At 42.1% G+C, this 22274-nt stretch overlaps 1 protein-coding gene across 2 annotated transcripts in view; it reads right to left on the bottom strand.

Moving 5' to 3' along the window:
- Nucleotides 1-22274, bottom strand: part of LOC132882272 (FH1/FH2 domain-containing protein 3-like) — a 92309-nt gene that overhangs the window by 29185 nt on the left and 40850 nt on the right. Inside the window, exons 4-17 of one of the 2 annotated variants that reach the window (XM_060915557.1) lie at nucleotides 20503-20570; nucleotides 20128-20233; nucleotides 19957-20051; nucleotides 17469-17580; nucleotides 17287-17381; nucleotides 17056-17199; nucleotides 15008-15195; nucleotides 14800-14835; nucleotides 8857-8967; nucleotides 8456-8719; nucleotides 8091-8153; nucleotides 7884-8012; nucleotides 290-340; nucleotides 14-177 (exon numbers count right to left, since the gene is read on the bottom strand). In XM_060915557.1, coding sequence (XP_060771540.1) covers nucleotides 14-177; nucleotides 290-340; nucleotides 7884-8012; nucleotides 8091-8153; nucleotides 8456-8719; nucleotides 8857-8967; nucleotides 14800-14835; nucleotides 15008-15195; nucleotides 17056-17199; nucleotides 17287-17381; nucleotides 17469-17580; nucleotides 19957-20051; nucleotides 20128-20233; nucleotides 20503-20570 — 1626 coding nt within the window. The remainder of the gene's footprint in view (nucleotides 1-13; nucleotides 178-289; nucleotides 341-7883; nucleotides 8013-8090; nucleotides 8154-8455; nucleotides 8720-8856; nucleotides 8968-14799; nucleotides 14836-15007; nucleotides 15196-17055; nucleotides 17200-17286; nucleotides 17382-17468; nucleotides 17581-19956; nucleotides 20052-20127; nucleotides 20234-20502; nucleotides 20571-22274) is intronic. The other variant, XM_060915558.1, reaches the window with a different exon arrangement.

The raw sequence follows: 22274 nt of genomic DNA, 5'->3' as shown, positions 1-22274 counted from the left end.
AATAAACAAATACCTGGCAGGTGTGATGTAGAGGGTATGTCCAGGTGCTCCTGTGACATGACAAAAGTTTGTGTCTCATCCTGAGATGACTGACAGATGTCTGAGAGACGATGAGATGCTGACCGCACTTGTTCTTGCTGATATTCCTCTGCTGCTAACCTTTCTGCAGTTTTAAATCTGAGTGACAAAAGAATAGAGCATAGAATAGAAAGGAAATCAGAGATTATTTATGAATTCCACAGTTTTTATTTGTTTGAAATTCTGCCACCTGAAATAGGAACACACTCACCTTTTCTCTCGAGCTAATCGAGCCTCCTCCATATTCATAGCATAGTCCCGACTACAAAGAGATCATTGAATTATTATTATTATTATTATTATTGAGTGTAAAATGGTGTGATGCACAACTCACATTTGCTATCTCACTAGGCTTGGAAGGCATTTATAAGTTCCAGCAAGTCTCACCACCTCCGACACCTGTGCAAACTCCACCTCCGCAAACTGTATTAGCAGGTGCACCCTGGGTAGTCTGGCCTTGTGGCTGGACAAGCTAACGGAGCTCTGGTGTGGCACTACCTAGTGCTTAGCTCATGGTGAGCAAAGGTTAAGGGAGAAAACCCCGACAGAAAAACCGGAGTGGAGCCCTGCAGGTGGTCTGCTGTCACACTCTGGCAGCTTCCCGGCAACTCCTGCAGCTTAACTGATACCAACGTACTGGTTCATCCTTTCTTTTGGGTTCCTACCAGTAATGCTGAGAGGGGAGTCCTGCCACATGGGTAACCCAGGACTTCCATAGCATTTGCCCAGGCTACAAGAACATGCACTGAACTCAGGTGCTGGAGCTTCCCATTTTGTTTGAACTCGATGCTAAGCCTACATTGGAAGAGTTCAGCAAAGCTATCGGCCATCTGTCATTAGGTAAAGCCCCAGGAAGTGATGGTATCCCCTTGAAAATCATTAAAACTGGGAAGTCTGTCCTCATCCCCCACTTGCACAAGCTCCTTTGCGTCTGCTGGGAGATGAGATCTGTCCCCCAGGATATGCGAGATGCAGACATCATAACGCTATACAAAAATAAAGACAACTGTGATAATTTTAGGGGAAGGTTGCTCCTATTTATCATATCCTATTCCTACCAACACTTCAAACCTTAGCATTGCACGTTTACCCAGAATCATAGTGTGGCTTCAGATCAGGGAGATTGACAGTGAATAAGATATTTTCTCTACATCAACTATAGGAAAAGTCCCATGAGCAACACCATCCTCTCCTCGTTACCTTTACTGATTTAACAAAAGTGTTTGATAGGGTGAACAGGGATAAGTTGTTCAAGCTACTCCAAAAGCTGGAATGACCACCAACTCTGTGAGAAATGATCAAGTCCTTCCACATGAACCTGCACAGCACTGTCATTTATGATGGCATCTGATCATCTAACCCATTCCCAGTCAGCAGCAGCATGAAGCAGGGATGTGTACTAGCTCTTACCCTCTTCTGCATCTTATTTTCAATGCTTCTACACTATACATTTGGAGGTTCAACTGCAGGTTTCTACTTGCATTTAAATTAATTGTATTTTGTAAATATAAAGGAAGTTAGAACTTGATGTCTGAAACACACTCAAAAAAAGTTGGGACAGAGGCCAAATAAGACTGAAAAGTTTATAGGATATTCAAGTAACACAATTTTGGAAGATTCCACAATAAGCAGGTTAACTGAGAACATGACTGGGGATAAAAAGAGCAGCACCAATGCTTCAGTCTTTACAAGTAAGGATGGGGCATGGCTCACTGCTTTGTACCAAAATTCATGAAATAATTGTTAGTCAGTTAAAAAAGAACATTTCTCAATTAAAGATTTTAGGTCTTTCAAAATCTACAGAACAGAAGATTGTGAAAAGATTCAGGGAATTCGGAGACATCTCAGTGCGTAAAGGGCAAGGTCAGAAACCACTGCTGAATGGGTGTGACTTTCAAGCCCTCAGGCAGCACTGGCTGAGAAACCGTCATGCTAACGTGACAAATACAGTCACATGAGCTCGGGAGGACTTTGGAAAATTACTGTCACTTATCACAGTCCACCGCTGCATCCAGAAATGCAACCTGAAACTGTATTACACAAGGAGGAAGCCATTCATCAATTCTATACAGAAACACTGACGATTTCTCTGGGCCTGAACTCATCTCAGATGGACTGAAAGACAGTGGAAACGTGTGCTGTGGTCAGATGAGAAAAAGGTACAAAAGCCAGCATCTGTGATGGTATGGAGGGCATTAGCGCTCACGGCCTGGGTGAGCTACATGTGTGTGAAGGTACCACTGATATATTGGGGAATATATTGGGATTTTAGAGAGACATATGCATCAAGGTGATGTCTTTTCCCATGAAGTCCATGCTTATTTCAACAGGGCAATGGCAGGCCTCATTCTGCATGGGCTACAACAGCATGGCTTCGTAGACACAGAGTGCATGCGCTTGACTGGCCTGCTACCAGTCCAGATCTGCCTCCTATTGAGAATGTATGGAGCATCATGAAGAGGAGACTCAGACAGCGGCGACCACAGACTGTTGAGCAGCTGAAGTCTTGTATCAAGCAAGAATGGACAAAATTCTAATTACAAAAGTGCAACAATTAGCATCCTCAGATCGCATATGATTAAAAAGTGTTATTGAAGGAAAGGTGATGTAACACAATGGTAATAATGTCTCTGTCCCAACTTTTTTTTTGTTTGGTTGTTTTTTTTTGAGTGTGTTGCAGGCATCAAATTCTAACTTCGTTTATATTTAAAAAATACATTTAAGCTGGTCAGTAAAACTATTGAAAATCTTTTCTTTGTACTCTGGTTAGTTAAATAAAGGTTTGGAAATGGGGTTAGTACATATTTTCTCTTGTTTTTACCAGCACCAACATACCCAGTAGTAAGTAACGCATGACTGTCGCCACAAATCAACAGAAGAATAACACATTAAGGGCCATGAAAACATCAAAAAGTTTTGTGTGGAACTCATTGACAAAAATAAACCCAAAATGAGGTGCAGTGCATTTAATCTCTCTCTCTCTCTCTCTCTCTCTCTCTCAATCTCTATGATGCATTTGAATATAATAGATTAGATCAGATCAGATTAGATAAAACTTTATTGATCCCTTTGGGAGGGTTCCCTCAGGGAAATTAACATTCCAGCATCATCATCACAGGATAAACAGAGAATAGAAAATAGAGAAAAACTTCTAGATAAATTAAGTATTTACACAAATATAAAAAAATAAGATACAAAAAAAAGATATGAAAAAAGTCCAGCAGGAGACATTGTCGAGTATTGCTTTTAGTCAGGCTAGGCTACTGCTCCTTCCCGTCCTCTGTCCTCCTGTTATAATACATCATAGATGTCATAAATCATCATATGAAGTTACTTTTACTTGAGTAGTCATTTTATGATGTTCTTTTTTTACTCATACTCAAGTCATTATTTTGATGAGTACTTTTATTTGAGTACAGTTTTTGCTCACTCTACCCACCTCTGTTTAGGAGTATGAGTGTTTTTTTAGGATGAAGGCAGCTATAGGATCAAATTAATACAAAAAAGATTTTGAGCTTGTGAAATGATGATCACATGTAAAACAGAAGACAATGATTTTAAAATTCTCAACTGGATTGAGGTCTGGGCTTTGACTAGGCCATTCCAAGACATTTAAATGTTTCCCTTTAAACCACTCCAGTGTAGCTGTAGCTTTTCTTCCCCTCCACCCACTCTGTCTGTCCCTCTAAGTTACATGTCAATCCTGAGATCGAGATGCTGACCTCTTCTGCTCCTCAGACCTGCCTGATCCACCCTGATGCCCTATGTCTGGCTGGAGTCTCATCACATCGCTCGTGTGGAGGACGGCCCCATATGGACAGTTGAAAGTCACACTTGGAAAATACTCTGGATACTGATAGTAATGCTTTATAGCTGAGGACTCCAGTTGACTTGCTAACTTTAGGACTGCAGTTGTTATGAACAGTTTTGCACTTAAGTTTCCATCAATGAAGAGTTATAACATCAACAAAACAGACTTCATGTTAAAACTGTTAAACATGTTATAATCATGTTGCCTGTTATCACCCAAATGAGGATGGGTTCCCTTTTGAGTCTGGTTCCTCTCGAGGTTTCTTCCTCATGTCGTCTGAGGGAGTTTTTCCTTGCCACTGTCGCCACAGGATTGCTCATTGGGGATAGATTAGGGATAAAATTAGCTCATGTTTAAAATCATTGACTTGACTTTAGTAGTATGTTTAGGGTCACTGTCCTGCTGGAACGGGAGCCTTCGTCCCAGTCTCAAACCTCTGGCCATCTCAAACAGGTTTTCCTCCAGAATTGCCCTGTATTTATTGCCATCCATTTTTCCTTCAATCCTGACCAGCTTTCCTGTTCCTGCAGATGAAAAACATCCCCACAGCATGATGCTGCCACCACTATGCTTCACTGTAGGAATGGTGTTCTCAAGGTGATGGAAAGTGTTGTGTTTGAGCCATACATGGCATTTCCCAGGATGGCCAAAAAGATCAATTTTAGTCTCATTTGACCTTCTTCTATGTGTTTGGGGAATCTGCCACATGCTGTTGGGCAAACTCCAAAGGTGTTTTCTTTAAGCAATGACTTTTTTCTGGCCATTCTTCCATAAAGAGTATGCATCCATACGCTCTGTGGAGTATATGACTTAAAGTGGTCCTATGGACAGATACCCCCACCTCTGCTGTGGATCTTTGCAGCTCCTTCAGTGTTATCTTTCAGGTGACCCCTCGGGTAGCACTGCATTAAAACTGATATGGTTGTATAAAGGACATTACTACATGAGCTCAGAAACACTTTGGAGAACTACTGTTGTTAAACACGGTTCATCACTGCATCTTCCATGAAAAACAAAAACCATATATAAACAACATCCAGAAATGCTGGTGAATTCTCTAGGTCCGAGCTCATCTGAGACAGACTGAGGCAAAGTGGAAAAGTGTGCTGTGGTCTGACAAGTCCATATTTAACATTGCTTTTGGAAATCATGGAAATGGTATCATCAAAAAAATAGGCCATCCAGATTATTACCAGCCCCGCCAAAAATCCAGCATCTGTGATGGTATGGGTGTGTCTGTTAATGTCTATGTCATGGGTAACTTTCACATCAGTGAAGGTTCCATTAATGCTGAAAGGTTCATACAGGTTTTGGAGCAACACATGCTGCCATCCAGACAATGTCTTTTTCAAGGACATCTGTACTTTTTCCAGCAAGACAATGCCAAGCCACATTCTGCACACATTACATCAGTGTGGCTTCATAGTAAAAGAGTACAGGTGCTACAGTAGGTCAAAAAGGATTTGCATTACATTGCATTCTGTTTTTAATTTACATTTTACAGTGTCCCAATATTTTTGGAATTGGGGTTGTATTTAATTATTGAACGGTAACTGATTAACTTTGGAAAGGAAGGAAATATTTTGTGTACATTTCAGTAACCTGACATTTGGAGGTACATTTTCTATTTATGGTTCAATATTTTTATTTGCAAGTTCATGCAAGTGTACAGCTTTTGGAAAGATGCACTCGTTCTCTTGTTTTTGTCATTTTTCTGTCATTTTTTTTGGCTCCACTGACATGAACAAAGTTTTGTAATCAAAGTATTCCTGCTTGGCCATGCTTTGTCAGAGAGCCACCAAACTTCATACAATGCCTCTGACCAACTCACCTGGCGCGTCCATGAAATCAGCTACAGTATAACCCACACTCATCTTTTTCTTATTTTTCACCCATCCCTTTTTACCCCACATTAACTTCAATTCATTTTTGGCCCCATTGAAATGAATGGGGGTTTGGAATCAAAGTCATCCTGCTGCGTCACACTGCGTCAGAGAGCCACCAAACTTCATTGCATGGCTCAGATTGACTCACCCAACACAAACGTCCTTCCGTCACAAGTCACACTCATCTTTTTTGCACCATCTTAATCACACTTTGCATTTTCTCATGGAAATGCATCTCTAGTTTAATAATAATAATAATAATAATAATAATATATTGCTGTTGTTCCCTGTTTTGATGATTTAAAAAAAAACAATCAAAATATAGTTTTGAAGTTAGAGAGATATTTTCCTGTTCAGACTTGTTTCACTAATCTCAACCTGGGGTTGGGGGTGGGGCTATTCCACAAAGTGAGCTAATAAAAGTAGGGCTTATTTCAAATCATCTTATTTGATTTAGTGTAATAGGTCTATCCAGGCTCAGCGCATTCCAGCAACAAAATTCAGGTGCAACTTATTTCAGACAGAGCAGCATTTGGTATGGCTGTGAAGTTCCACAATGGAATGGCAGTCTCTGTGGCAATGACTACTCTTCAAGGTGCTGTTGCCTGCTCTTGATGTCTATGATGCTTTTCGTCATGATCTCTTCTCCACCTCTGTTTAGTTCTGTCTTCTTGACCCTTTCTGGATCTCCTTCCTCCAGTGAGCACGGTCACTGGCACACTCCACCCAGCTGTCTATGCTGATACCCAGCAAGGACGTAATGTTCCATTTGCATACGTCCTTGAAACAAAGGTGAGGGACAATGCAACCAAATACAGCTGACGGCAAAGTATCTGTCAGTGTTACTATGACGCAACTTACACAACTTTGTATACTGTTCTGACTCTTTAGGTGACCTTGGGCATACCTAACAACCTGTGTCATCCCCCCTGTCTGTCCCTCTGAGTTACATGTCAATCCTGAGGCACCAGTAAGATGCTGGCCTCTTCTGCTCCTCAGACCTGCCTGATCCATCCTGATGCCCTATGTCTGGCTGGAGTCTCATCACATCGCTTGTGTGGAGGACGGCCCCATATGGACAGTTGAAAGTCACATTTGGAAGATGCTCTGGATATTTACAGTCATGCTTTTACGTATGTCTGAGGACTTGCTAATTTTAAGACTGCAGTTATCATGAACAGTTTTACACTCAAGTCTCCATCAATGAACAGTTTATAACTTCAACAAAACAGACTTCCTGTTAAACTATAATGAATTTCTTGGTTACACAGTTGTTCTTTGTGACTCTATAGGACACAGTTATAGAAGTGATTTATTTATCATCACACTATCTGTTATCACCTAGATGAGGATGGGTTCCCTTTTGAGTCTGGTTCCTCTCGAGGTTTCTTCCTCGTGTTGTCTGAGGGAGTTTTTCCTCGCCACCGTCACCACAGGCTTCATCATTGGGGATAAATTAGGGACAAAACTAGCTCATGTTTAAAGTCTTTAATTGTCTGTAAAGCTGCTTTGTGACAATGTTTGTTGTTAAAAGTGCAATTCAAATAAACTTGACTTGACAGTAAAAATCCAGATGGCAAACTCACGAGACAGCTACAGATATGGTAGCAGTGATGGAGAAACAAACAAAACATGCTAGTGGACAGAAAGACATTTCCTTATTACCTCAAGCTCACTGTGAAGAATGTGTGTGTTGATGCAAACCCAATTTCTGCATGAGCTGACTTCTGGATCTGCAAATTGATTGTTGTATCCAGTTTTACACTAAGCAGTTCTTCAGTATAACTTTTTTAGTGGAACCTCTTACTGATTCTGTTAAGGGCTGTGATTTCAGAAGAAAGCTCGGGGACACAAAGCTACTGTTAACCACCTAAATAAGTGGAGTTGGAGTTTGTCTTGATCTTTGGCTCAGTCTGAATTTTGGCCTTTTGCTGACCCTGAATTCTGAATAATGTAAGAATAAACCTGTGTTTAGATCCTGTAGGTTATTGTCATTAAAAAAACAACAACAACAACAACAGTGAACCTTAAATGAAGAACAGGATGAAGGACAGGTATTAAATCAGTGATTGCTATTAAAGTAAAGAGAGGGAGTGAGAAGAGCTTACCTGTGTCGATTCCTCTCCTCTCTCTCTATCCTCTGTAGTCTCTCCTCCCGTTCAATCCTCCGTCTCTCTCTCTCTGCTGCCAGGAACTCCTGATGCTGCCGATAGGAGGAGGACAGAAGAAGAGCAGGCCTGAGATGGAGAAGAAAGAGGGATTATGAGAGTTTCAGAAGGATCAGAATGGTGAAGTGTGTATAGGTCTGTGTTTACCTATCATTCTGCTGTTTGGTGGGAGTAGATGGAGCACTAAGAGTGGAAAATGATCTTGCCTGCCTAAGAGAAAGAAAAAAGATAAAGACAGGGATTCTAAAAGAAAGGGTTTAACCAAGATGTCGAAAGTTTGGTGTGTTGTGAGGATGAGAAAGGACAAAAAAAATTAAAACAAGCAGAAAGTGCAGACAAACAAGACACATTCTCAAAGTGAGTTTAATAAAATGGTTTCATTTCAAGCAGTTTTGAAGTTACAAGGTGGTGGGACATAAAGATGTTTAGGTCAAAGGTCACAGGTGAAGAACTCGGCGTCATCAGTGACAAGCACTCGACTGTGCTCATTCTTCTCTCCCGGAGCTGTGTACCTTTCACTGTTCCTCTGTTTTAGCTCCACCTCCTCCTCCATGTCATAGGAAAAGAGATGAAACGGAGAGTGAGGGATGTATGGGAGGAGCCTCTGTGTGTGGGTGGAGCCACAGAGAGGCGGAGTCATCTTAGAGCAGGGTGGAACGGTGACCGAGGACTTGCGCTGGGCTAGTAAAGATGCTAGCAAAGATGGTGGCTTGACATAGTCCTCAGAAACCTTCTGCAAGTTCTCTTCTGCAACTTCTGGAAAATCTGACCACTCACTAACATACCAGAGTGTTAGATTAGAATTGCATCAATGAACTCAAGTGGGTAGAGAATTCTAAAAATACTTAGAACCAAAGTAAAGTGAATTGAGAATTCTAAAATCTCTTTCAGTAAGTCTTTCACTATATATTACCTGATCACACTCTGACTAAAGAGTTTAGTTTCTTTCTCTTCATCATCATCATCATCCTCCGAGTTTGACTCTGTACATGGAGCCTCCTCCCCTTCCTCACCCTCCTCCTCTCTGTGCATGGAGGAATGAGGAAGGGCACATATGGATGGGTGGAGGGTAGAAAGAAGTAGGAGATGACCAGAACAATTCACACAGAGAGAAATAAATAAAATAAAAAGACTGAGGTTTATAGAGAAAGAGATAGAAGAGCAGGAAGTAACAGACATGCTACAGACTTCAATATAATGATGTGAATATAAACAGGAAGATGGAATGAACATTAATGCTCATGTGAGCTAGCATGGAAAGGATTCAAGCGAATTTAGTCCCCTGTGTGTGTGTTAATAATAAGTAGCAAAATCCACTGAATTCATTCATAGACATGCAAAGATAAGCATTTTATTAATAATTGAGCAACTTAACTCCAGAAGTTACATCATTGATAGTTTCACAGCTACACAGCTGCTGAGGTGGAATTTCTGAGATTTATCTGTGTGTAATTCTGTGACGGCCCTAGCGGGCTACTTGTAATTGTTCTCAGTTTCTACTACAGGTATCGCATCTGTGGGCGTGTCTTCTTAACATCTAATTGGCAGCACCGGCGCGCAGTGTTGCCTTCCTATAAGTAGCGCCCCGCTGACGTTCCAAGGATGAGGCTCCTTTGTTTTCTCTTTTCTTTTTGGCTCGGCTTCTAACATCCAGGCGGCTGCTCTTTTTCTTCTCTCTTTATTATTGATATTTTTGCTGTTTAAATAAATGTAAGTAATTGTGCGCACATCTCCGTCCTCCTTTATTGCCAAGGTGTCCCCTAGGCCTTGACCATATGGGGGCTCGTCTAAACAGCCGTAACTTCGTTGATTCGTTTATTTTTGGTTATTTTTTTTTGCAGTATGCCTGAATTGCTATTGAGTATTTTATTTCATTTGTGTGGCTGACTGCTCGCTCCTTTTGCGTCTGTAGCAGTCTGCTTTTTGTGGGGGCGTAGGGCGTGCGTTGCACTTAGTTTGGTTATGTTTTTTTTTTTGTTTGTTTTGTATATTAATTTTCGGACCCTCGTGTAATACCATCGGTTAATCTAGGCCCTTTTTTTGTTCATGTTTGGCTTATGAGTATCTTCCCTGGTAGGTATAAGAGACACCTCTGGGGATCTCATTTATTGTTTTGACCTGTGATGGTCAAACGGGGAAGGTAGGTAGAGCGATTTGTCTCGGGAGCACGTCCAGAGATTCGAGAGGCTGCAGTTTTGGAGTGTCTTGTTCTCCTGGTTTCAGGTGCGTAACAACCCCCTACCGGTATCTGTCGAAGACTAGGGTCTACGTAGGTTAGTTAATTTTTTTTCGTAGCTATAATAGATGGGGTTGTATACTCATGGGTCTAATTTTGAACAGTGGGCGTAATTTGGGTGTCCGGGGGATTCTCAGTTTTTTTTATTTATTATTGGGTAGAATTTGTTTGGGGCGTTATTAGTGACCATGTCAGAAATTGACATTTTTGTCGCCATTCCCACTCGGGAGGTGTTTGATGCCTTTACTAAGGACCAGTTGATCCTCCTAGCTGAGCACTATGGAGTACCCTTGAGCAGCTATGATAAAAGGAGTAAGCCGGTGGTGAAAACACTTGTTCACGAGGAACTGGTGAAAAGAGAAGTTTTCCCTCCAGTTCCCTTTGATGAATTAGTTTCCAGTGCCCTAACATTCGAACAGCAGAAAGAACTCTTGTTGCTCCAGCTTGATAACAGCAAGCAACATCTGAAGAAGCAAGAGTTTCTCGCTGAAAAAGGCAGGTTGGAACGCGATATCGAGCTGGGGAAACAAGAACTTGAATGAGAGAGATTGGCGCTTGAACGTATGCGTCTAGGTTTAATTGAAGAGGGTAAAATCGAGTCTGTCGTGGGTAATTCCGACATTACGAAAAACATTCGACTTTTGCCTAAATTTGATGAGTCCGACATTGATACGTTTTTCAATCTCTTTGAGTGAGTGGCTGATCTGTATAATTGGAAGGATGCGACGCGCTGTTTACTGTTGCAATGTACTTTAAGCGGTTGAGCAGCACAGGTTTATTCAGCACTTGGCGCTCCTGAGAACCGTACCTACTCATGTGTTAAAAAAGCGGTATTGAAAGCGTATGAGTTGGTGCCGGAGGCATATCGCCAAAATTCCGGGGTATGCGTAAACAATCCAGTCAAAGTTATGTGGAATTCGCAGATGAGTTGTCCATTCAGTTCAAGCGTTGGTGTACGGCCACGGAGGTCGAATCCCAGGAAGACTTGTCCAATCTGATCCTGGTTGAACAATTTAAAAATTGCCTTCCCGAAGACATTGCAACTTATGTAAGCGAACATCAGGTTGCAACTGTGTCCGAAGCCGCCGTTTTGGCCGACGATTATGCGCTGATCCACAAAACTAAGTTTCTGCATGCGCCAACAATCCGCAGTGACCGCACGTACAGGGGTCGCCAAGTTCCGTATACAGTTGCCACTTCGCCCGTTAACCCTCGCTCTGGGTGTCCTTCGACCACCGTGGACCCCATTAGAACCTGTAACTATTGTCTTGGAGTGGGGCATTGGAAATTTGAGTGTGAGAAGTTGAAACAGAAAAATGGAAACAGATTTAGATACCGCAAACCAGCCAGGGATGCAGTCCATCCTTCTGTGCTGGCGGTATCGACGTCTGGTCCACTTGGTTATAAACTTGGAAATAATTTCGAATCTAGTTTTGCTCCTTTTATTTCATCTGGCTCTGTGTCACTAAGTGCCAACAGTAAAAAGATGCCGATTAAAATATTAAGGGATACTGGTTCCATTGAGTCTTTTATTTTGCAATCGGTATTACCGTTTTCGTCCAAATCTGGTTCTGGCCAATTTGTCTATGTACGTGGTATTGATATGAATGTGGTGTCTGTACCGTTACATAAAGTGCATATATCCTCAGGTTTAATCAATGGAGAAGTGTTGGTGGGAGTGCGGCCTGCGCTTCCACTATATGGTGTTTCAATGCTTTTGGGAAATGGTTGGGCCAAATCTTTGGTGTGGGCGGAGAGTTCGCCTCTAGAAGGTGAGGTTGCTTGGGAACTTAATCTACTGCCTTTTTGCGATGAGGAGCAGATTCCCTGTGAGTCACCAGTGTCGGTTGTAACGCGTGCTGCTGAGCGCGCTGCGGCCCAGGCAGCTAGTGACAGTTCTGTGCTGTCACTATTAAATGGCTTGCCCTATTCCATCTCGCGTAAGCAGTTAATGGACGCACAGACAGCAGATACTTCGTTACAACCTTTATTTGATAAAACCAACAGTAAGAGTGGGGATATTACCCATGGCTATGTAATTAAAGAGGGAGTACTTTTGCGAAAACATCTATCTCGTAGTGGTCTTGATTCTGTGTGGCAAGTAGACGCGAGTAAGGTCGGTGCTGACGCCGTCTTACTGCAAGATGATGATGATGCCGTTGAACGCCCGGTTTGCTATTTTTCGAGAAAGTTCAATTTTTACCAACTAAATTACTTGATTATCGAAAAGGAAGCCCTAGCTTTGATTTGGGCTTTGCAAATATTCGAAGTATACCTTGGAGGTAGTACGACACCCATTGTTGTATTTTGTGATCATAACCCACTTGTTTTTCTTAATTCCCTCCAAAACCCGAATGCACGTTTAATGCGTTGGAGTTTATTTCTCCAGCCCTATAACCTTCAGATTATTCATATCAAGGGCAAGGCTAACGTGACAGCGGACACGCTGTCGCGTGTTCCTGCCCCCTAGTGTTTGTGTGAGTAATGTGTTATTCTGTTGTGTCCATTTTTCAGGGCCCAGAATTTTGGACAGCAGTTTATAGGTTGGGTAAACTCAACATTTTTGGTTGGTAATTTGGATGGGATAAGTTATTGGAAAAATGGTATTGGTAAATTGTGTTTATCAGATTTGGAATTGTTATATTGAATATGCATATGGTTGTGTCCCTTTAGAAGGGTAATATGTTTGAAATGTTGGTGGTGGCACGGGTGTTGGTTATTGGATGTTTGTTTTGTGTAGACCTACTTTAAAAAAAAATGGTTAATGTTTTTGAATATTTAATGTTATATTGAATAGTGTAATTGAATTTATTGAATACTGATTTAAGTATTCAAGTTGATGTTTTTAATGATTTGAGCAGTTGCTGATGTTGTTCGTTAACCCTCTTTGATCCTGGAGGATCCCTTTTATGGGGGGGGGGGGGGGGGGGTGACGGCCCTAGCGGGCTACTTGTAATTGTTCTCAGTTTCTACTACAGGTATCGCATCTGTGGGCGTGTCTTCTTAACATCTAATTAGCAGCACCAGCACGCAGTGTTGCCTTCCTATAAGTAGCGCCCCACTGACGTTCCAAGGATGAGGCTCCTTTGTTTTCTCTTTTCTTTTTGGCTCGGCTTCTAACATCCAGGTGGCTGTTCTTTTTCTTCTCTCTTTATTATTGCTATTTTTGCTGTTTAAATAAATGTAATTAATTCTGCGCACGTCTCCGTCCTCCTTTATTGCCACGGTGTCCCCTAGGCCTTGACAAATTCACATCTCTGAGGTCAGGGTTTTTTTGGTAGTGTTTAGACCACCACCTTTAAACACAAACATCCATCAATTATCTGTAGCCACTTATCCTGTACAGGGTCGCAGGCAGGCTGGAGCCTATCCCAGCTGACTATGGGTGAGAGGCGGGGTTCACCCTGAACAAGTCGCCAGATCATCGCAGGGCTGACACACAGAGACACACAACCATTCACACTCACATTCACCCCTACGGTCAATTTAGAGCCACCAATTATCCTAACCTGCATGTCTTTGGATTGTGGGGGAAACCGGAGCACACCCACGTGGACACGGGGAGAACATGCAAACTCCACACATAAAGATCCCCGTCAGCCACGGGGCTTGAACCCAGAACTTTCTTGCTGTGAGGTGACAGCACTAACCACTACATCATCGTGCCACCCTTAAACACAAACATTCACCTTTAAACCTGAAAACCTCCAATGATAAGAAAATGTGGACTGAAGAAAGAAATGGCATTTATTTCTTTGCCGTAAAATTTAATGTAATGTAACATGATTATTTTAAAATACAAAACAAAAAGACTGATATGATGATATTTGAATGAGAATATGGCAAGCAGTGAACATCAGAGCAAAATCACAACACATCTGATGCTCAAGAGACTCATAAACACCTCCCAGTCAACACACACATTTCTCTGCAGTCTGAGTTCTGGTAACAGGTACCCCTTTTTTCACCAACAGGGAATGGGTTCTCTTCTGGGTCACACAGTGTTTAGAGCTTTTCAACCAAAACTAAATTGGTTCAGAACCAATTTATTCCCAGATGGAGTCAAAACATAGCTGATTTTTCCACCACAAACCATGACATCAGTGGGTGCATCACTAGTTTGGGGAGGAAGCAGAGTGCAGTAATGGAGAATACAGGAGAAAAGGAAACATCTTCAGAAAAACTGTGATGCAAAAACATATCTGCAATAACAGAACAAAAGCTCAAAAAGTAATCAATGCGCTCCGCTATCTTGCTACCACTGTTTACTTCTGTTGTGCCACGCCCTCTGTTCATGATGCATTCTTGTTTACAACCATTTCGCTCAAAACTGGTGAAAATGTAAGCTGGTTCTCTAGCTGGCGCCAAGGTTCAAAGAATCCTGGACAGAATCGGTTCAAGAACCCGTTTCCTGTTGGTGGAAAAATAGCTAGAGTGACCCTCAAAGTCCATCAGGGTTATTAGCATCAGATTGGGTGAATGCAAGCAGGTGTTCTTCTCCGAATGGGGTGAAATTTCTAAATAACACTCTCGTGTGGTGCCATGAGATCATTTAATGTGTGTGGAAGGGTGGAGGAGGAGAGGGTGTACTTTAGTTGTACACAGCACACATGGACTTACATGACAGACAGAGGTTTCAATGCACTTGCTGTTGCTCTGAAGTGCACACACATATTGATACACACACATCTGTACACATACTGACATAATGCTGTTGAATTTCTGGAGTTAGAAAGAGTTTTGACTTAAAATAACCCATGATTGTAAGAATAAGAGTTTTTGTGTGTGTGGTTGTGGGGGATTTGTATGTAATGTGTGTATTTCTTACCTCTCCTCACACCTCTTTAAGTTTGTCCTATATGAGTCGTGGCCCGTCCTGCCCAGTGAGTGTCTGCGACTGCGGCGTCTCTCTAAACCCTGCCCCTTAGCCCTGCCCACAGTGGACCTGAGGTTTCCACAGCAGCCTGTGGGTAGAGCCTGACCATCATCATCTCCATCCTCGTGCTGAAGTGTTACCTGGAGGATCAAAAGGAAACTGAAATGTGTCGAAAAATGATGAAATGTATAGTCTTCACCTAAAATATTAGAAGAGCAAGGTCAATTCATTTGTTTTTGTTATATGCTGAAGACACTGGAGTTTGAGATCAAAGGATCAAAATGAGACAATCGATCAGAAGTTCAGCTTTCGTTTTCTGATATTTACATATCAGAATAAAACAACTTAGAACATCATTTATTTGAACCCATCCATTTTCCAAGTGATCAGAAATACTGGAATGCGTGCCTGACCGGTGTTTCTTGTTGCCCAGGTGTGTCTTGATAGATTGACTGTTTAATCAAATAATAGTTCTGAATACATACTCTTAGTTTTAGCCCTGGGTTTCACCTGTGAAAACTGCATTTGTTGTTGAAAAGGATAAACCAGCATGAAGACCAGAGAGCTGTCTATTGGAGAAAAGCAAGATATTGAGGGAAAAATCAATCACTGCACAAGCATTAGGTATAACCAACACAACAATATGGAATTTCCTGAAAAAGAAAGAAACCACTGGTGTACTAACAACCAGACATGGAACAGACAGGCCAAGGAAAACAACAGCAACAAAACACTGAGAGCTGTGAAGAAAAACAATCACCAACGCCTGTCCACAGAGCAGGAGTGAAGGGATCCCAACCCACTGTTCAAAGAAGACTTCATGGATAGAAATATAGAGGAAATACCACAAGATACAAACCACTCATCAGCAATAAGAATCAGAAAGCCTGATTGGAAATCACAAAGAAATACAGAGATGAGTCACAAAAGTTCTGGAACCAAGATGAACCTCTAGTAAAGTGATGGAAAGGTCAAAGTGTGGGGAAAGAAACAATCTGCTCATGATCCAGAACATACGAGCTCATGGGTGAAGCATGGTGGAGGTAGTGTCATGGCTTGGGCTTCTGGAACAGACTTGCTAATGTTTATTGATGATGAACTCATGATGGTATCAGCAGAATAAATTCAGAAGTCTACAGAAACATTCTGTCTGATAATTTACTGAGAAATGCATCCGATCTAACTGGGAGGAACTTAATTATGGATCAAGGCGACAATCCAAAACACATTGCAACACAACACAGGACTTCATCAGGGAGAACAGTGGAAGGTTTTAGTCTGGACAAGTCCATCAGCAGACCTGAACCCAACTAAGCAGCGTTTCACCTCCTGAAGAGAAGACTGAATGGAGAAAACTCCAAAACCCACAACAACTGAAAGGAGCTGCACTACAAGACTGGAAAAGTGTCATAAGGAGGACCAACAGTTTGGTGATGTCAGAGGCTTGATGCAGTTATTGTAAACATGACATGTGCAGTTGAATATTAAGTGTTATTGACTTTAATGTAGGAGTGGCATGGTGGTGTAGTGGTTACCGCTGTCGCCTCACAGCAAGAAGGTCCGGGTTCGAGCCCCATGGCCGGCGAGGGCCTTTCTGTGCAGAGTTTGCATGTTGTCCGCGTGGGTTTCCTCCGGGTGCTCCGGTTTTCCCCACAGTCCAAAGACATGCAGGTTAAGTTAACTGGTGACTCTAAATTGACCGTAGGTGTGAATGTGAGTGTGAATGGTTGTCTGTGTCTATGTGTCAGCCCTGTGATGACCTGGCGACTTGTCCAGGGTGAACCCCACCTTTCGCCCGTAGTCAGCTGGGATAGGATCCAGCTTGCCTGCGACCCTGTAGAACAGGATAAAGCGGCTAGAGATGATGAAATGAGACTTTAATGTACTTAAGACTTTTAATTAAGACGATCAGTTCATATATTTTTGCTCACCTGAAAATTGGATGGTCTGAGAGAGAGAGAGAGAGAGAGAGAGAGAGAGAGAGAGTGCATGTGTTGTACCTCGTAGATTCTGATCTGCTCCTGGAGTTCAGGATCAGTGCTCCTGCGTGTACTGTAGCGTGAAGTCATGAGTTCGATACCCTGCTCCTCCAGAACATCCACAACATCATAGAATGAATCCTGATCAGGCAGAGCTGCTAGAGTCTACACACAGAGAGAGGGAGTAAGGGTGTGTGTGTGTGTGTGTGTGTGTGTGTGTGTGTGTGTGCGCGCGCGTGTGTGTGTGTATACCTTGTTAATGAGGGACATGGTGTACACTAGCAGCTCCGTGTCCACTCCATCTTTCTCATTTAATATCTCCATGGTGTTAGACCACTGCTTCCGTCCTAATTGATTCATTAATCAATTAATTAACCAACATATGGTGTCTTTGAATGTATTATAAGTGTGTGTGTGTGAGAGAGCGTGTATACCTCTCATTGCATCAACAGCATTGATGGCTTGAATAAGCAGCATGGCGTTGGACTCTGAATATTCTACAAACACCAGCAGGAGCTTCAGCACAGTCTTGACTACAAGACGAAACTGTAAAGCACACAAACTGTCAGGACCAGCTGCAGTTCGACTTTTGACCACCAGAGGGAGACAATCCATAAATGATAACCAGGATTGATTCTGTCCACCACTGTTTTGTTAAATTAGTTAGCATCTGTAACTACTGCTAACCATAACACCAACACTCAGGTTCTGTCCATATATCAGTGTGTACAAACTTCTGACTGGTACTGGATTCTGAGTAAACCCCAGAGACTGCTGCGTGTGAAGATCAACAGTTTCTGAAAAACTCACACCAGCCCATCTGGTGCGAACAAACCCTGATGCAGTTAACGTCACAGAGATCAGACTTTTTCTTCATTCTGATGTTTGATGTGAACCTTAATGGAAGCTCTTTACCTGTATCTGTATGATTTTCTGAATCATCATGGCTGATGATCAGGTTTTTAATTTGTACTCTGTCGTTTCGTATTTGATAACGTGTTTGCAGTTTAATATTGTTTAGCTGTGTGGAGGCACCAGAATACTATCCATGCTGTACTGCATCACTTCCTGAATCACCTCACAGTCCACGTTCTCCTGGACCTCACTGACTGTCTGAGTGGAACTTGAAATAGTAGTTCCACCTCATCATTAGTCCACATGAATCCTCCTGTCTGAAGATTTTCCTTTTAGAACTTTTAGCCATGTTGGCGTTTTTCTCCATTTCACCTTCTCCAGAGGTCGATCAGTTCTTCACATTATTCTTGTGGTGTTTAATGTAACAGTTTATGACACACCACTGCCTCCTACTGGGACGATCGTGATCATCTGAGCATTTTCATGTTCATTCAATGAATGAATTCATTTGCATTTTCATACAGACAGAAATTTTATAACCTGTGGATGGGAATTTTTGAACAAGGAAGAATAAAAAGTTTTCCAGTTGTATACAATCTTTATTTCTGGCAAAATGTTTGGCCTTTTTTTTCTCATTCAGCTGAAAAAAGTGTCTTTTTTTTCAGTGTCATCCCAAATAAATATACACTCACCGGCCACTTTATTAGGAACACCCCTACATCCACCTGCTGTTTTCTGCAGTTCTGTAATCAGCCGATCCCTCGACAGCAGCACGATGCATCAAATCACACAGATACAAATCAAAAGCTGCAGTTAAAGTTCACTTCAAACATCAGAATGGGAAAAAACTGTGATCTCACAGTGTGACTTTCTCTCACTGTGGTCTGGGTGTTGGTTTGATCCAGATGGACTGGTTTGAGTATTTCAGAAGCTGCTGATCTCCTGGGGTTTTCACACACAACAGTCTCTAGAGTTTACACAGAATGGTGCAGAAAACAAAAAACACTGAGTGAGTGAGCGACAGTTCTGTGGGTGGAAACAAACGCCTTGTTGATAAGAGAGGGTCAGAGGGAAATGGACAGATTGGTTTGAGCTTTTTTTTGCCAGAAAGAATATAGTAACTCATATAATCACTCTTTACAACCGTGGTGAGCAGAAAAGCATCTCAGCATGCAACAGGAGAAGAACACATTGAGTTCCACTCCTGCAGCCAAGAACAGGGATCTTACAATCAACAAGTTCCTATTAAAGTGGCCAGGGAGTGTAGTTAACTGATGTTATCTGTATACTTGTCAAAATGTAATAGTGACAGATTTTATTTCACATTAATGAACTTAAAACATTCAGCTCATCTTTCAGGTAGGAAAAAAAATCAAGTTGAGACAAGAGCAATAGCTGAAAACATGACTGTGTGATGGCTAGAAGGGGCAGGGCTTCCGGTCCTTTCAGTGGCTGCCAGTGTATCACTGTTTCAGCAGAAGTCTCGTGAACACTAGGAGCCACTTTTCTACATGGACATTGTGATGCCTTGCGAGATGAGCTCACATCCAGAGGGGTGGCTGATCATCTTCAGTTTCCTTCAATTTGATTCATGAAATCAGCTTCTCCAGAGACCAGGGCATAAACGCATTCAGTACCTGATGTCCCTTAAAGAAAGTGTTCATGCTTTGGTCTTGTGAGTGCAGAATGAAGAAGAGTTTATCAGCTCCAGAGATATCAAGAAACGACAAACCCTGACAGGCGAAAGAGACAACAGGAGTCACTAGGGTGCTGCTAATCACCATCAGACCTTGAGAGATTCAGCAACAAATTCTGCCATTTCTACTGGAATCTGCTGTTGTCACCAGGTGTACTGACACTCCAGGTGTGATGCTGACTGTAATTGCCTTATTTGGTGCTACCAGATTCAGGTAACGACCTGTTAGAGAGCAGAACTCAAGTGCCGTCCTGTTTTTCAAGTTAGTACATGGTTTCTGATCGGTCTCCGAATGAGGTGAGATTTTTACTTGGACCACAATCCTGCCTAGTTGCTACAACATAGCCCCACCCATTACCCTGTCATCTCACCTTTGAACCAATCAGAGTGTAGAGCCACTGGATGGTCTCCTGATGACCTATGACCCCATTCATGCCATCCACATAGAGCATGATCTGACCTAAAGCTGCAGATACACGGAGTGAGTGAGAGCGTGAGAGTGATTAACATAATATAAAACCATATTATTATTATTATTAAACCTCGCAAGATGTAGTTTTGGTAGTTCTGGTCAGCATCAGCTCCAACTTTAATCAGACAAGTGAGACCCCCTGCCATCACAAATGCATGGACCAGGTCCTTATCGTCCTGGAACACACACACACACACACACACACACACACACACACACACACACACACACACACAGGTAGAGGGAGAGAGAGAGAGAGAGACTTGTTCGAGCATGTGGAGCCTGTCGTCATGGAAACACACAGCTGCCAGGACGATTTGGACATCAGACTGGGTCACCTACTATTGTGTGTGTGTGTGTGTGTGTGTGTGTGTGTGTTTATCAACACTATGACAACTGTAACTGTGTGTGTGTGTGTGTGTGTGTGTGTGTGTGTGTGTGTGACCTGAAATATCTGTTTGAGAGAGAATAAAGCCCTTCTGAGATCTCGGCCATTACAGTTGTACAGCTTCTCTGAGGAGAGAGAAAGGGTGATAATGTTATACTTCAGCCAGAATTGAAATGAGATGTCCACACTGTCCCTTTGGCCCACCAAATCTGTGTGTGTGTGTGTGTGTGTGTGTGTGTGTGTGTGTGTGTGTGTGTGTGTGTGTGTGTAAAAAAGATACACAAAAACAGAAAGTCAGATAACCACATAGCACTATTTTCATGTTGCCTGAAGTACTTCCTAGTGTGCCTTAGCCCAAGAATGATTAGCGTTCCACAATGCTGCGTGTGTGTGTGTGTGTGTGTGTGTGATGAAAACAATGCAGGAATGCTTTTATGAACCTGGTCAGTCCATCATCCTACACAACCACAGCAAGCATGTAGAGTGGAACAAAGACCTAAACAAACACACACAAACTGACCTTTTATAACGAATGTACAGTGTAACATATGTACTGTATAATGTAGATACAGTGTAATGTGTATAGTGTAATGTGTACAGTGTAACATATGTACTGTGTAACATGTACAGTGGATATAAAAAGTTTACACGCCCCGTTAAAATTATCGTTTTTTCTGATGTAAAAAAAAAAAAAATTACACCACGATAAATAATTTGAAAACTTTTCCCACTTTTAATGTGATCTATAACCTGTACAGTTCAATTGAAAAACAAATCTGTTCGGGGGGAAAACATAAAAAATAAAAAATGTACAATAAGATGGCTGCATAAGTGTGCACACCCTTAAACTAATACTTTGTTGAAACACCTTTTGATTTAATTACAGCATTCAGTCTTTTTGGGTTCACACCTGCCATCAATTAAAATGACTCTGATTAACCCCAAATAAAGTTCAGACATTTACTCAGTTCCATCCTCCAGCAAAAGCCAGGGTTCACAGAGAGCTTACAAAGCATCAAAGGGATCTCATTGTTGAAAGGTATCAGTCAGGAGAAGGGGACAAAAACATTTCCACAGCATTAGATATACCATGGAGCACAGTGAAGACCGTCATCAAGAAGTGGAGAAAATATGGGACAACAGTGACATTACCGAGAACTGGACGTCCCTCCAAAACTAATGAAAAGACAAAATGAAAACTGGTCAGGGAGGCTGCCAAGAGGCCTACAGCAACACTGAAGGAGCTGCAGGAATTTCTGGGAAGTACTGGTTGTGTAGTACATGTGATAACAATCTGTAGTACATGTGATAACAATCTCCCATATGCTCCATATGTCTGGACTATGAGGTAGGGTCAAAGAAAAACATCCAGGCCCGGCTAAATTTTACAAAAAAATACATCAGCTCTTCCAAAAGCATGTGGGAAAATGTGTTATGGTTTGATGAAACCAAGGTTTAACTTTTTGGCCACAATTCCAAAAGGTATGTTTGGCACAAAAACAACACTGCGCATCACCAAAAGAACACCATACCCACGGTGAAGCATGGTGGTGGCAGCATCATGTTTTGGGGTTGTTTTTCTTCAGCTGGAACAGGGGCTTTAGTCAAGGTGGAGGGAATTATGAACAGTTCTAAATACCAGTCAATTTCGGCCCAAAACCTTCAGGTGTCTGCTAGAAAGATGAAGATGAAGAGGAATTTCATCTTTCAGCACAACAATGACCCCAAAACATTTTGGAATGGCCCAGCCAGAGCCCAGACCTAAATCCAATTGAAAATCTGTGGGGTGACCTGAAGCGAGCTGTGCACAAGAGATGCCCTCGCAATCT

Source organism: Neoarius graeffei, chromosome 2, assembly GCF_027579695.1.
Source record: "Neoarius graeffei isolate fNeoGra1 chromosome 2, fNeoGra1.pri, whole genome shotgun sequence".
Lineage (NCBI taxonomy): Eukaryota > Metazoa > Chordata > Actinopteri > Siluriformes > Ariidae > Neoarius > Neoarius graeffei.
This window is presented reverse-complemented; position numbering and strand designations above follow the sequence as displayed.